General features: G+C 37.9%; 1 protein-coding gene across 7 annotated transcripts in view; it reads left to right on the plus strand.

Moving 5' to 3' along the window:
- Positions 1–14,378, plus strand: part of pard3bb (par-3 family cell polarity regulator beta b) — a 181,684-nt gene that overhangs the window by 38,882 nt on the left and 128,424 nt on the right. For all 7 annotated transcript variants that reach the window (XM_044013098.1, XM_044013106.1, XM_044013123.1 and 4 more), the window contains exon 5: positions 3,849–3,943. In XM_044013098.1, coding sequence (XP_043869033.1) covers positions 3,849–3,943 — 95 coding nt within the window. The remainder of the gene's footprint in view (positions 1–3,848; positions 3,944–14,378) is intronic.

The following is a 14,378-nucleotide window of genomic DNA, read 5'->3' on the forward strand; positions in this document are numbered from 1 at the left end:
TTGTTTTCAAAATGGGATTACTAAGTCAAATGAAGTGTGATAGAATGCATTTATCTCTTGTAAACTGCAATATGTCACCATGTTTCATTATTTTCCGCTTGTGTGTTTGATGATGGCATTGGAATATTTTGGATATTATTTTTAAATGGATCAAACAAGAAAGAGAAAAATTGCAGAACCATATTCGCTCCTGTTACCAAGTCCCATCTTCCATGATTGTTCAGTTTAGCCTTGTGACAACTTGAGAAGTGGTTGAGATATTCCAATATTCTACCATTTATGAGTCAGTCTTTGCTCTGTATGGGCATTTCAAGCAAAAGTGCTGTTCGACAGTCAGTAAGGATAATCCAACTGATATTTCTCCACTCCAAGAAAACAAACAAAGCACTTCAGCACACGAGAGCTTGTGAGAGTAATGCAGAGTTCACAGCATGGACACTTAGACGAGTAATTAACGAGATGCGTTTTATGTCCCTGGTATCTTTCACTTCTCCGAGGGGCACAAGGTGAGTGTAGAGGAGTGGCTGCAAGATGCATTCAAGAAACCTCATATTTGTCATCACTTCTGCAAACAGACATACAGTACACTAACAAAATGCTTGCTACTTATGCCACCTTGTGGTAATGGATGCACCACAAATGACAGTATAACAATGCAGTCACTGATGAAACAAATTGCACATAGTCACATTGATTAGCTGATAGATTTTATTTTAATCAAACCTATAGTAGAATATTCATACTCATCTCCTGTATATGAATTATGGCAACAAAACCCATGTTGCTATTCCTACCACAAGCTTTTTGACACTACATTTCAGTTTGTTTTGACCTTTCTGAGTTGTGAAGAGGCCTCAGATTTATAATCCAGACACTGTAATGACAGGAAGTTTAGTCTGTTTTAGTCTGGTCGCCTGTCAGCAGAGATTAGTGGTAATGTGTGACTGTCATGGAAGATTAGAGATAACAGAGCTCTGGAGACCATCACTGTCAATAGGGGAAGGTCAGGCTTAAGTCTGTTTTACTGTTCAATATGCCTCACACAATAACCACCTCCTGTATTGTTATTGTGTTGAAGTTGGACATTTGAATTTTATAATTTTTGCATAATGTCCTTGTTTGTGTTGGATGTGTTTGCTCCAGTGGGCACATGAAGTTTCTTTTCTCAACCTGCCATGACCTGGGGATCTGGATTGTGATCAAACAAAGATGGAGGCGCATGATTGAAACGTGTCTCTGGCCGCTTCTGTTCACACACGGCTCGCCTCCATCACCACTTGGCAATTGAAGAAATCTGTGAGGTCGTGGGCAGCCAGCAGACTTGCAGCCAGCATACTTGCTGCCAGCAGAGATGTACAGTTAAGGAGCTGGTCGTAGAGCTGCTTGATCTAGCACTGAGCAGCAAATTAATTGAGGTTATGTGGATCGAGCGATGGAAACAGTGCAGGCACTGAAAACTGTTCTGGTACCATATATTATATAACTTAGATGGTAGTCTTACTGTAACTGAATGGAGCATAGAGGGGATACAGTCTCTAACTGACTTAAATTCAAGAACCCTTGTGTCAAAAGTTGATCTGATAAAGCTGTTCGACACAGTTTCTAGTGTTAATAAGCATCTAGACAATGTTTATATATTTTTTACATTTCATTAATTATCTTATTAATTATATGTCCGTCTCCTTCCCATTTGTCGTTTTTGCTTCTTTTGTTCGCCATCCTTTTATCCCTCTTCTACTGGCTTTTCTTGGACAGATGAATTGATTGTGTTTGATGTAATCCATACCCCCAGCCAGTCTTAAGAGCACCAAGGGTCCATTTTGTGACAATCAATATATGACCCTACAAATATCATTTGGCATGTGTTCTGAGTAGTCCACTCATTTAGAGTTCCCCTCACCCTTACCACCACCTTTCTCATTTTTATTCCCAGCGGAACTATAGAGGCTAACATGACAACGTTCTTAATGTATATATGGATTGATGGGCCCCAGGAACGGGGATGGATGGTAGATATGTGGATTGGAAGTGCCTCACACAGATCATAATAATATCCAGAGTTATAAATGTTATTTATTTGCATAGCTTTCTGCAGTGTTGACTTTTCTCTCAATTTCCCTATTTCACCAAGCTCCAGCGGCAGCACAGGCAATAGTGCGGTGTGCTTCATCTATCAGCTTCCGTTAAATGATGATTTTATGCAGTGGGCTGATGAGATGTGAAGAGAAGGGAGACACTATCATATGTTACCTACATGCACACAGAGATCTGCAAATCAGCCACTTATTGGCCATTTGGATGCATGAACACCAGTGTGTTCACAGGAGGGATATGAAGGGAAGGGACCATTCATTAACTGCTCACACATTCTTGCTGCTGCTTAAAGATGTAATGAACACAACAAGCCGTTCACAATCACATCATCTCCCAAAACAACATTCAGCAATGAGCTCTGTGATGCTGCTGCTGTAACATGTAATCAGCAGATATAAACAAACGTATGTAAAGGCTGTGCTGATGAGTGGGTATCGTTAAAACTGGAAAGATAAAGAGTACATTAAGAAACCCCCTCTGGATTTTATTGAATATTTAATCATCGTTATGCAAGTTTCCTTTGTTCTTTCTCATTTTTTATTTCTTTGACTATTAACCTCCAGTAAATGACGCCAAACCACCAGCAACACTTTTTAATTAATTTATTTATTCAATTAAATAATAAATTAATCTAAAAATGGTAGATGTACATGTGTTTTCATGGAGCAGGAAATATGCCTGCATTATATATACATTATGTCCTACTAGATGCTATTATATTTAAGAAGTCTGATTTAAAAAATAAAATAAAATAAGTCTTGTATATTGTTTTCACATGCAATTTTGCTATCTTTCCAACACTTGTTTTTAACTTATACTATGATTCGCATAAGAAATGTAACCTAGTAACAGTAAATGTTGGGATGTTTTTGTGTGCGAGCACACTTTGAAAAATATTGGACTGTTGTCACATGTAGCAATGTGTTATTTGAACCTAATGGCAACAACAAAAAAATATTTTTCACTCCTCACTCTCTCCTGTATCTAACTTTGACGCCCAGAAAGAATCGCACACTAACTACTGTCTGTAGTGACTAGGCGTGACTTGCTCGGGGTCTGTAACTCTTCACCTGGAAGATTATTATTAGACATGAATTCTGCAGAACCGTGACTTCATCAAAATAGTGTTAGTGATTCTAAGACAGCTACACGTGTGTGTATGTGCGCTCACATACTTGACAGAGATTGCTGTATTGTATTTTTGAAGTAGTGCAACTACACATTTTCATCTCATCATTTTTACATTATTCTTCGTCTTGTTTTTGTTGTTCTGTGTCAAATCTCAGATTTAATTACTAGTCGGATGGGAGACAGACACACTGAGAGATGGCTTTGTTTTTTTTAGCCACTGGAATTTTACAGTGTTGTTTTAGGTCATTCAGCAAAGGAACATTTCTGCTGGTATGTCACCAAAGTCCTTACAGTGACACCTCCTATAAACAGTTTTAAAGGCTGTGGAACATCTACTTTAAACACTCTCAGTTTTTAACCAATAAATTCAGACGTGCTGTATAAACACTCTTACCGCTTTACTCAGATTCTTCTGCCGAAAAACGATGTTCTCTTCTCCTTTTTACATGTCCTTGACCATACAAGGAGTGCAGTTTCCCCATCCACACAGAAATAAAAGAAAAGTACATACATTATTAACTTGCTATCGCACTGTGGATACTTTTGTTTAGTTTTTAAGTGCAGTAAAACAAACAGCAGCAGAAGAAGAATACTCATGCTGTTTGTGTGTGCATTTTCCACAGACACCCCCCTGCTGGTGAGAAGTAGCAGTGATTCAGCCCTCAACCCTCAGCTGACAGAGAGTGAACCTTCCCACAATGGAGACGCTACTGAAATGGTAAGAGCTGCTGCGGGCAACGGAATAAAAATTTCACAAGATTAAAAGATGGATACCAAGCTATCTTTTTCACTAGATTTCTCCGTGAGAAGCCTGACTCTCATGCTGCGCTTCAAGTTGTGTAAAATCTATGATGGACTCATTCGATCATGGATACCTAGTATGTTTTCCATTCTCAACCCTTGTGTTTGCTTTTCAAAAGCTCTTGTAAGACAATGATTTAGAATTATGAATCCTCATGGACACTATCAGTCACCTTTGCTGTGTGTAATCTAATTGGTGGAATTTGCTACTAATATGTGGAGCACTTTAACACTTTTAAGAGGATAAAAACATTGATTTTAATGACCCAGCCTTTCCTTTAAGAGCATTCTTACAGCAATCTTATTTTCACATTTATGTTGCTAAAGCTCAGCAAATCATTGATATGAATATGTGTGCTTGAGTTTTCAGAAAGCATTAATGTGTCTGCAGCTGGGATGATTATTTTTATCGCAAGAAGTAACAAGGACAAGAATACTTTTATTATTGCAACATTTGGGTACTAGACGAAAAAATCCCAAGTGAAAATGTCCCTTTTTCAGTTGTTATCAGCATAACTAACAATGTCCTTTTGTGCCACGTTGGTTTTTATACACTTGTTAGGATCCTATTTGTGTTCAGAGCCGTCAATGTGGAGAATGGCGTAAACTGTGGATATCTGTAAGTGGTGGGGATAAAGTTCAAACTCAAACCTTAAAAACCCCCTTGAGTTCAAATAAATGGAACAGAAGCACATCCATACATCTCTGAAGAAATAGCGTGTCAAGCAATATTTGTTGGAACTTAGTACCTAAACATTTATAAACATGTTAAATTAAATCAACTGTGTACATAAAACAAAAAACAACCATTATAATAGTTAAGGGGTGACCACATTTAGGTGTGTGGTTATTAAATGTGTTTTAAGTGTTTTGGGGGTGAATTGAGCTTGAGTCTCTCTCATGCCCTTTCAAAGTAAGTCACACTTTGACACATCTGACTCCACTAACAAAGACGAATGAGTCCTTCATTTGTCTCCGTCTTTCCCAAAAGGGCAGAGGGCAAACACTTGTTCTTTTCTCCCCTTTCCTCTTCTGCTTGCTACTCCCCCCCTTACTCTCCTTACCACTGCTGAGATTGAATAATTAATTCCTGCTTTTTTCTTCTTCGGCTTCTTGTTGTCCATATGCATTATAGCTACAGCTGTGTTTTGTTCTTGTGTCACCAGCGACATTCCCGCACTGCACACAGGGAGTGATGCATTGCATGGAGGCAAGGGTAAAGCACAACAGCTACAAAGTTCTCATAAAGTGAGACGGCTGTGTATAGTTGGACTTAAAACGCCAAGAGGCGGCCAGGAAAGGTTTTTTGATGTGGATTGTACTGCTAAAAATAAACATGGATGTTTAGTAGGACTGCGCTATTGTATTTTCATGATCACTTTATGTTATGTTGTAAAGCTGGCAGTGTTATGGTCATTATTTAGAATTCCTTGCTTTTCCACATTTGAGCTTTAATTTACATTTTCTTTCTGATGTGCTGTAACATTTCAGTTCAGATGAGCTATTTAAATGGCACGTGTTCTTGTGGTTGAATTTGATCACATTTCTGTGCTGACTGATCACTGCCAGTTTTGAATTTCACCCAGCTACAGTAGTAAGCTACAATCAGTAATCAGTGTCTGTGTTTGGCCAAGCAGTGCATCACTTAGAAAACATTCAGACAATCAGTGGAGATAAATGCACACTTTCAGAGAGGAGATGTAAAACTGTCGAGGTAGTTTTTAATATCAATATCCAATTTCTTTTTATGGATATCCAAAAGGGCAAAAAAGTAAAATATAACTTTTAAAAAAGGAACAATTGGGCATCATCAACATCTAGATCAGGGGTGTCTCAAACTCTAATGACTTGGGGGCCAATGATTGTCTAGTCTGGTCAAGAGGGGGCCGGTCTAGAGATAATAAGTGGGAGGAAAAAAAGCGGTTGGGCAACATGAGCTGAAGATTATAACACAATAGTCCATCATGATATCACAATAAAATATTCATGATACTATTTCACATAATTTCACAGTATGAAAAGTGCTTGTTTTGATGTTTGGGAATGAGTTGTGATGCAGAATAAATCTATTAATATGTAAGAAAAACAGAGAAATACATCTAAAATGAAGTCAATAACAACTGCAATTAAAACACCAACCAGTCTTATGTTTAGTGTGTCATTTAATGCTGAATTCAATACACTTATTAATGCAATAATTACAACCGAGTGTCTTATTATTACTGGTTTAAAAACAGCTGTGACTCGGACATACACACTGTGTTTACAAGGAAGAGGAGGTCGTGGACCATGCCTTTATTAGGACATGACATTAATCGATTGGTGTGGCCGCGAGTGAGACACCTCTGATCTAGATGTAGTTAATAGTGAGACCTGCATTATTGTTGTGTGCATGAGCTGCTCCATCTCCCAGGGTCACTCTGCAAGTTTACCTGTTGTTATACTGTCGAAGTCGCTGGTTCTCCACACTATTGCTTGTTTTGAATGTCAGAATCTCCAGAAGAGGTTGGAGACAAATAATGTGTGAACTCTGAAAGTAAAATAACTCAAAATAATCTCCCGTTTCCTTTTTCCATCCTCCTCACCTGTAACAACACTTTTTTTTATCAGCTTCTCCTCAGGGGAGACTACATGCATTTACACAAATGTGCTTTTTTTACACTGATGTAGTAACACTTCCACTTCATGGACACAGACACACATTTATTTACCAGAATGTGGGCGAAAATGCTGTAACACAGTCCGCCAGTTGTGCAGTGATGTAGTTTTGATGACTTGTTATGTTAGTGTTCCAGTGTAATAGTCTCTGTAGATGACTGGACATAACAAATCCCTCAAGTGTAATGGAACTGTACGCCTGATTGGACTCTTGAGTAGTAAGCGCCGTTCCCGTGGGATTCCTCACTGGACAAACATCCCTTTTTACCCTGCCTGTTTGTCCCCATAGGCCGACCTGTTTGCAAGGTTCAGTTCGTTTAGGGAATGTGATTGTTCTCAGAGGTGGCCAGTCAACCTGCTTACAGTTGCCGCAGGTAACTTAAAATGATTAATAATAACTGTACCATGATGATTAGCCACGAATTGACCCAGGATTTGCATTACATTTCTTCTGAAAGTCCAGACTCCACCCACACTTCTGCCCTTAGATAAAATACAGATACTGTAGGTTATTTCCTGTTAAGACATTATTGTTGAGGAAAATGAGCCACACGGTTGGTGTAGTGGTTAGCACTCTAACCTCTACAGCAAGAAGACCCAGGTCGAGTTTTCACCGGGTTCTCCAGCTTCTTCCCACAGTCCAAAAAAATATGGGGATTAGTTAAATTGGAAACTCTAAATTGATTATAGGTGTGTAGTCCCTGTGATGGACTGGTGAACTATGTCAGCTGAGATTGGCACAGCTTTGGAGGATAAAGCGGTAGAACATGGATGGATGGATGTTGATGGAAATTTAAATACTGGGCAGTGCTGTGTGTTGATGCTGCTGACTTAATGTGTTAAGATGGTTTAGGTACTGAATTTAACCTAACCTGAACCCCTAGAATGAGCCAATTTATATGTAGGTTAGGAAGGCCTTGCTTAGCGACCGTAATCTGAACGGAGACAAGTCAGATCATGCATTTTGAGTTTTGAAGCAGAAGATTATTTCACAAGCAAATAAGAACAACATTCTTATTGACATGCAAAAAGCTACCATTGTTCCATGACACACGTGGGAAAGGGAAGGGCAGATGGAGTCTTCCATAACTCGGAGGTCACATGTGGCATGTGTGAAAACAGCATACTAATTGTGCTCCAGTATTTTGTCCAGTGAACATTCAATGCACATTTTGTGCAGGTGCAAGGAGCCGAATGCAGTAATTTGTGGTCAAACCAATCATTATAAACCTTTGACCTTAAAAATAACATTGGATGTGGAGCCTTGAATAATAAACCCCATGGTTTAGCATCGACTAATCCACTTTTTTTTCTAGTAAAATATAAGTTGAGGCTTAGGAATGAAGATCATGTTGCTCAGAGTTAACCTCTCAGTGCTTGAATCCTAGCTGTTTATATAGTGCGCTATTGCTTCTGTGGCTGTCTGTATGAAATACTGCTGGGTGTGAGTTACACAGTAGGCCTCACCAGACTGTGCTTCGAAGGTGTTTCTGTGTTAGTGTGCCTACATAATGGCATTCATGCTTGTAATTTCAACTACACCAGCTGCGCTTCTGTGTCTCTTTCTTGCAGCTCATTGCAGCTCCTCAGGTTTCTTTGCTCACTCATTTGCACGAAATCAATGAATCAATCGAGGTTTATTTACGCAGCACTTTCTGCAAGGTAATCAAAGGACTTCACATAAAATATAAACATTACAGCTTTGATCAGAATAATCATATTTTAACTTGTATTGACCCTGATTCATTTCACAGTTTCACACATTCATTTGATTGTATGTGTTTTTTTTGTCAACTTTGACAAATGTACTTTTACTATTCACCACTTTGCCCATTTTGGTTGAAATTAATAATTAAACAATCAAGAGAAAGATCAGAGTTTTTCTCAGATTTAATGTGCACAAACTCAGTCAGAAGAACACATTTTTGAAGCTATGGCATCTAGTATTTTGGTGTAAACTAGTAGTAGTTTTTGTCTTTACATTTATAAAGTTGAAGAAAATAAAAACAAAATGTTGAAGTTATTCCCTGATGTCAGTCAGTTACAGCATAACAACAATTATCAATCTACTATCTTCCCCCACATCTGTCTGTGATGTCTTCACCTTCTGTGTGTCCATGGTTTTCTTTTTGTTCCCTTTAAAATTTTTCCTCTCCCATCTTTTTCACACATTATTTCCTTTCTTTGTCTTCATCACTGCCCCTCACTGTTTCACTCACACTTTCCTTTTCACACACACATGTACACTGTCAGTCACTCTCTCATCGGTCTGTCTCTTCTCGACCAGCCAGGTTCAGAGAGAGGTAATAGCCCTGGGTAATTGTTCAAATTGTCACTTGGCCTTTTGGTGAGAGCGATGAGAGGAAGAAAGTACTCTTCTTGCAGTAATTCTCTGTCTTTCTTCACTCTCGCTCAGTCCTTTCTCCTACTCTCCATCCAGTCTTTATTTAATTTCAATCCAAAAAGATTTACTGGTGCGGCTCTTCCTTTCTAAATGCCAGGCACAAATGAGTACAGTGGGCCATAGAATCACTCTCCCTATCCCTTACACATGCACACACACGGTTGATCAAGCTGGAAGTATTTATTCATGTCTAGAGTAGTACTGAGGATAATTAGGCAATACAGCTCTTTAAAATAAATCATGCAACGGTGGGTTGTGTGTACATGAGTGCATTCGTCTGCATGTGTGTAACATGGACTTTGTGCAAACACCCTTCATGCATGCTTTTCAATGTCATGTTTTGAATAGCCAAGTGTGTATAAAGGTTCTAACAAATGTTCAAATTTACTGTTGGTGATAATTATGTTAAGTGTGCGATGAAAAATGTGTTTTTATCACATCGGTAGTAATAAGTAATGAGATGCTTCTGGTTGTGACTTCAGAATCGTTTTTACCTTTCAAATTTGCTCTTACACATTATATTCTCCTGAGAAAAAGATTTATAAAATCCTCTTAGAAAAATCACGATATATCTCAGTTATTATTTTGTTGTAACTTTCACTGAATCACCTGGATTGTTAGCTGTACACATGTAGTGCTGATTAGGTTTAATCCTTAGAGGTTGGGATTTGGTATTGGTCAGTATTGGTTAAAATCACTGGATCTGATATCCAAAAATCCTATATGTCGTATGCTTCACTACACACAGACTGGAAAAGCATTTTAACTGAGTCAAGTTTGGGCTGTTTATTTCTTCTCATTGGAAAACAATATTTGTTACAATATTACATTACATTACATGTCATTCAGCAGACGCTTTTATCCAAAGCAACTTACAAGGGAATTGAGTACAACCTGCCAGGGGGGGAGTTGAACTTGTCACCATGATGTCCCTGCATAGAGGGGTACTGTTCTAAACCACTGAGGCACCCCACCCAATATGTACATGGGTTAACAGCTCCATAGTTGATACATAATCTAAAATGACGGTATTGGACTAATATCTTTATCGGCAGATAAGTTTCATTTTTTTAATACTCAGGCGCTATCTGAAAACATTTAATTGAAGTTATGAACGCAGCAGCCCTATGGTACACGCATCATATAATCATAAAATTGAGTCAGAGACAGAGGTTTTAGCCATTTGTATTCTAAACTCGTCTCGCTTCCATTTCCAAATGTTACATTTTGAACATTATATACATACCCGATTAGTTCTCTTGCCCTTTGACATGGTATTTATCGCAACGCATATTCAGCCCAATTCATTATCTGCTGCACAAAGAGATAATTCAACATAGATAACTATATGTTTTCTTCACATACACCCACATACACACAAACACACAAATCACAAAAACACAGGCACAAACTGTTTAGCATTCATTACTATTAATTTATCATACTGACACAGAGCATTTTCAGAGAACACTTAGGAAGATTGGTTATTCACTAATTAGTAATATCACTAATAGTTCACTGTTTTTATCCACTTTTAGCAATTATTAGATTGGACCAAGCCCTAAATGCTTGCAGCCCATTTATAACATGCATAGTTATTCAAGGTAGGATTATCCATCATTGAGTTAAAATGGAAATTCCGCTTGCCTATTCTCCAGTTTTTGGATGGCCACTAATGCTCACAAGTATTGATTGAGCTGTCCAAGGTTAGCAGACTAATGTATTAATTTTTCCCTGCAGTTGTTCTTAATATATTTGTAATGGGTCTTTGCATGAATATTCTTATTGTATCTGAAATAAAGTACCGGGTCTTTCAATCATTAGTTCTATCAAGCTTTCTTTTTTTTTTTCCTGTATAGTACGTAGAATTTCCTTTATGTTTGATTTCAGAATTACACTTATGAATAATGGAAAATCATGAGTAGCCAATAGGGATGCAACGGTGATAGATTATAAATCATAAAACCGGGGTTTTATGAACTTTTTTTCCGCAATTTTTGCAGATTGGATAACTTCAGGGAATTATTGTTTGATTCAACACATTTTTTAGGTGGAAATGAAGCTTGAGTGCTCGGCCCATTGGCCGTGTAGCTGTTTCTAATGTTGGGTAGCAACAAGCATGGAGATCAACATCTGTCCCCATTGACCATCAGTGATAGGATCTTCTAGGGCCCTAGGATGCCTGGAATGTGGAAAACTTATAGGGAGCCATACATTTGAGCAATAAATAATGGATCTTTTGAACGTAGTATCTTGTAAAATTCGTCCTGAAATTTCATTTTTTTCTGTGACAGAGGATGTTCACGTGTGAGGGACCAATGCAGCTTCCTTACACAACAATGTCTCAGCAGCCATGTGACATGTAAAATTTCAAAACTAACTAATTGAAAAAAGTTGTTATCGGGCTTCTTGCAGTGTTTACTCATGAGCTGACCATTTGAATCCCGTATGTTAAAGCAGGGGAACATCTAAAACATGCAGGGCAGTGGGTCCTCAGGAACAGGATGGAGAAACCCTGATTTAAAGTACATTGTGTTGAAGAACACCATAATATGCTCAAAAGCATTTACTGTTACTGACAAACTGAAATCAAATATTTTGTTTGAAGTTATGTATTTCATACTTGGAGCACATGATTAAAATAATGTTCTGTTTTTATCTATCTATTTTTTTTTATTGCTGTTGGCTTTTATTTAATAACAGTTTTTGCTGGTAAAATATGTGTAATATATAAAAAAAAAACCAAAATTCTGACGAATTAAAATGGAACAAACCAGGGATTTAAGAAAAAATGAATTAGGAAAGAATGAAACAGATTTCATAGGGCTCTGTGTAGATCTCACTGATGCACTGATAATATTTCCTGTCTGGACATTCTGAAAGTTTAAGACATCGTAACCAATGATGCGGCTTATGTAATTTGTGACTGGATCACCTAAGATGCATGTTGATGTTATGAACAGGGCTAATATGAACGATGAGACACATTAATTTGTTCGGACTCATTGACTTGTTGTAACTGACCCTTTGATTGGTAATATATGTGCTGCTCATGAAAGTCTTCATCAGTCTTCCATCGAAACACACACACACACACACAGAGCATGCCATTCTACTTGCTTTTATTAAATGAGACATACAATCAACCACCACTTTCCAATTAATGTTTGAGTGGCTATTGTTATGACAAAGGGGTTAAGATAATTAATGTTACCTGTCATCCTGTCAGTAATTAAGCTCACATGACAGCACATGAAGCCAGACCAGACTAATTGTATTCCAGGCTGCCAAACCCCAACATATGTTTTTTGTATCTGCATCCGTCTCACTTCACCTTCTTCCATCTCCTCTCGTCAGCTGTTGATGTTTTCATCCCGTTTTCTTTTTCCACTTTCACTCCTATTTTATTTCGTCACGACTCATCCGTCTTGCTCAGTTTCTCCTCACTCTAATCTTTCCCTTGTTCAACTCGGACAGGTGGTGTAGGTCATATGGCAGAAGGTGGGAGGTTAAAGGTTAAAGGCCATGTTAGGAATCCATTAGTGGCGACCACTAACATTGAGCGTTATTGACCCATGTGGCTGCATATGCTCACAGAAACACGTGCATTCAGAGTACTAGAACTGCAACATTTTGTTTGACCAAAAATCTTAACTGTAATTTTCATGAAAATATTATGAAGTCTGTCAACAATTTCAATCTGAAGGGATTTAAGCAGTACAGGGTTTCATTTTTGTTTGGCTATTGCAGCTGTGCAGCCCCACAAGCACCCAAATACATGTGTTATGATGCAGACGCATGTAAATTAGGACTGAATTGTAATTTAGATTTTTTTTTGACCGACATTGGGATAAAATGATCAAGACAAAGCTAATCTATTTTAAGGCCCACTTCAATTTCAAAGTGCTTTCCATACAATTGAGCCTAGCTTTAAATCATAATGCAAATAAATTGGTGCTTTTAATGCTGATGAGGAAGAGAAAACCTTAAGCACTGATTTAATGAACAATTTCAGTTGCATCAGCTGTTTCAATTTAGTATTTAATAAATGCGTGCATACATTTGAATGATTTTGCAGCACTAATGCATACAGTTCTGGTGTGACAAAATTTTTTTCAATGTAAAAACATACTGTTATAATATATGCAACTTGTAATTAAATTCTTGCAACTAACGTTTGCGTAGTTCCACGTGTAAAATAACAAGAAAAACATGTTAAACTACTTTTAACGTTTTCTGTTAAATCATTAGAAAGACATTGGTGAAACACAGCTTCAGGCAGCAAAACACTGGAAAAACAACAGCAATGCACACATTTTTTAACTCCTTGGTTGATTGACTTTCCAATCAACCAACTTTCCACAAGCCCAGAACACTATACATGACTTAACTTGAGCTAATCCAGACTCAGCAACTTTAGCAGCTCAGAGAAGCAAATGAAGTTAAAAATGATGTACAAAGATGATATTACAAGTGAGTGTTGGTTGACACAATGGATAATCAAGTTGTATTTTTTTCCATGTGACAAATTCGATTTTTAGTGACAGTTGGTTGTTTATTTATCTTACAACGTGGATGGCAATAGATAACAGATGATATTAGTAGATCCTATCAATAAAATTAGCTTTCAACTGGAAGGAAGCCAGCTTGGGTCACCATTGACTAAATGAATCAGTACTTATCCAATATCAAATTTAAAACAAACAAACAAACGAACAGCCCAAACAATCTCAATCAAAAACAAAGGAAAACATGCATGATGTCCAAAATGTAGTTTGCCTAGCAAAGGTGGGATTTGTCTCGCAGCCATTTTGTCTTCATGTATTTAATATTAATGATACATGTTTCTATTCTGTGGACTGTATGTGGTCACACACACACACACACAAGAATATGGACTCATAGATCCTGTCACACGTTAAATATTGGATGACTCATCTCTCTGTCACTGTTGAATGGTGTCATGGCATGAAACCTCGTCCCTGTAGAGCTCACCTCTCAGTGTCAAGCCCCATGTCAGTGTATAAAGTAATAATTACAGCTCCCCTGGCTCACATTTACACCCCTCTCTCTCAGTTGTCATACCCACTGACAGTGTTATTGATTACTGCTTTGCCACACTGTCTTCTTGCCTTTGAGTATTAATTGCTATTTGTACATCATCCATCCATCAATTTAGGGTCTACTTCGCTCACCACTTCACTCATTTGTTCTATCGTTCTCTTCATCTCTTGTTGTCTTTCAAATGGGAGACTAATGTGTTGAGCTCTAGTGGTGTGGGGCCATATTA

The sequence above is a fragment of the Solea senegalensis genome, linkage group LG2 (assembly GCF_019176455.1).
Source record: "Solea senegalensis isolate Sse05_10M linkage group LG2, IFAPA_SoseM_1, whole genome shotgun sequence".
Lineage (NCBI taxonomy): Eukaryota > Metazoa > Chordata > Actinopteri > Pleuronectiformes > Soleidae > Solea > Solea senegalensis.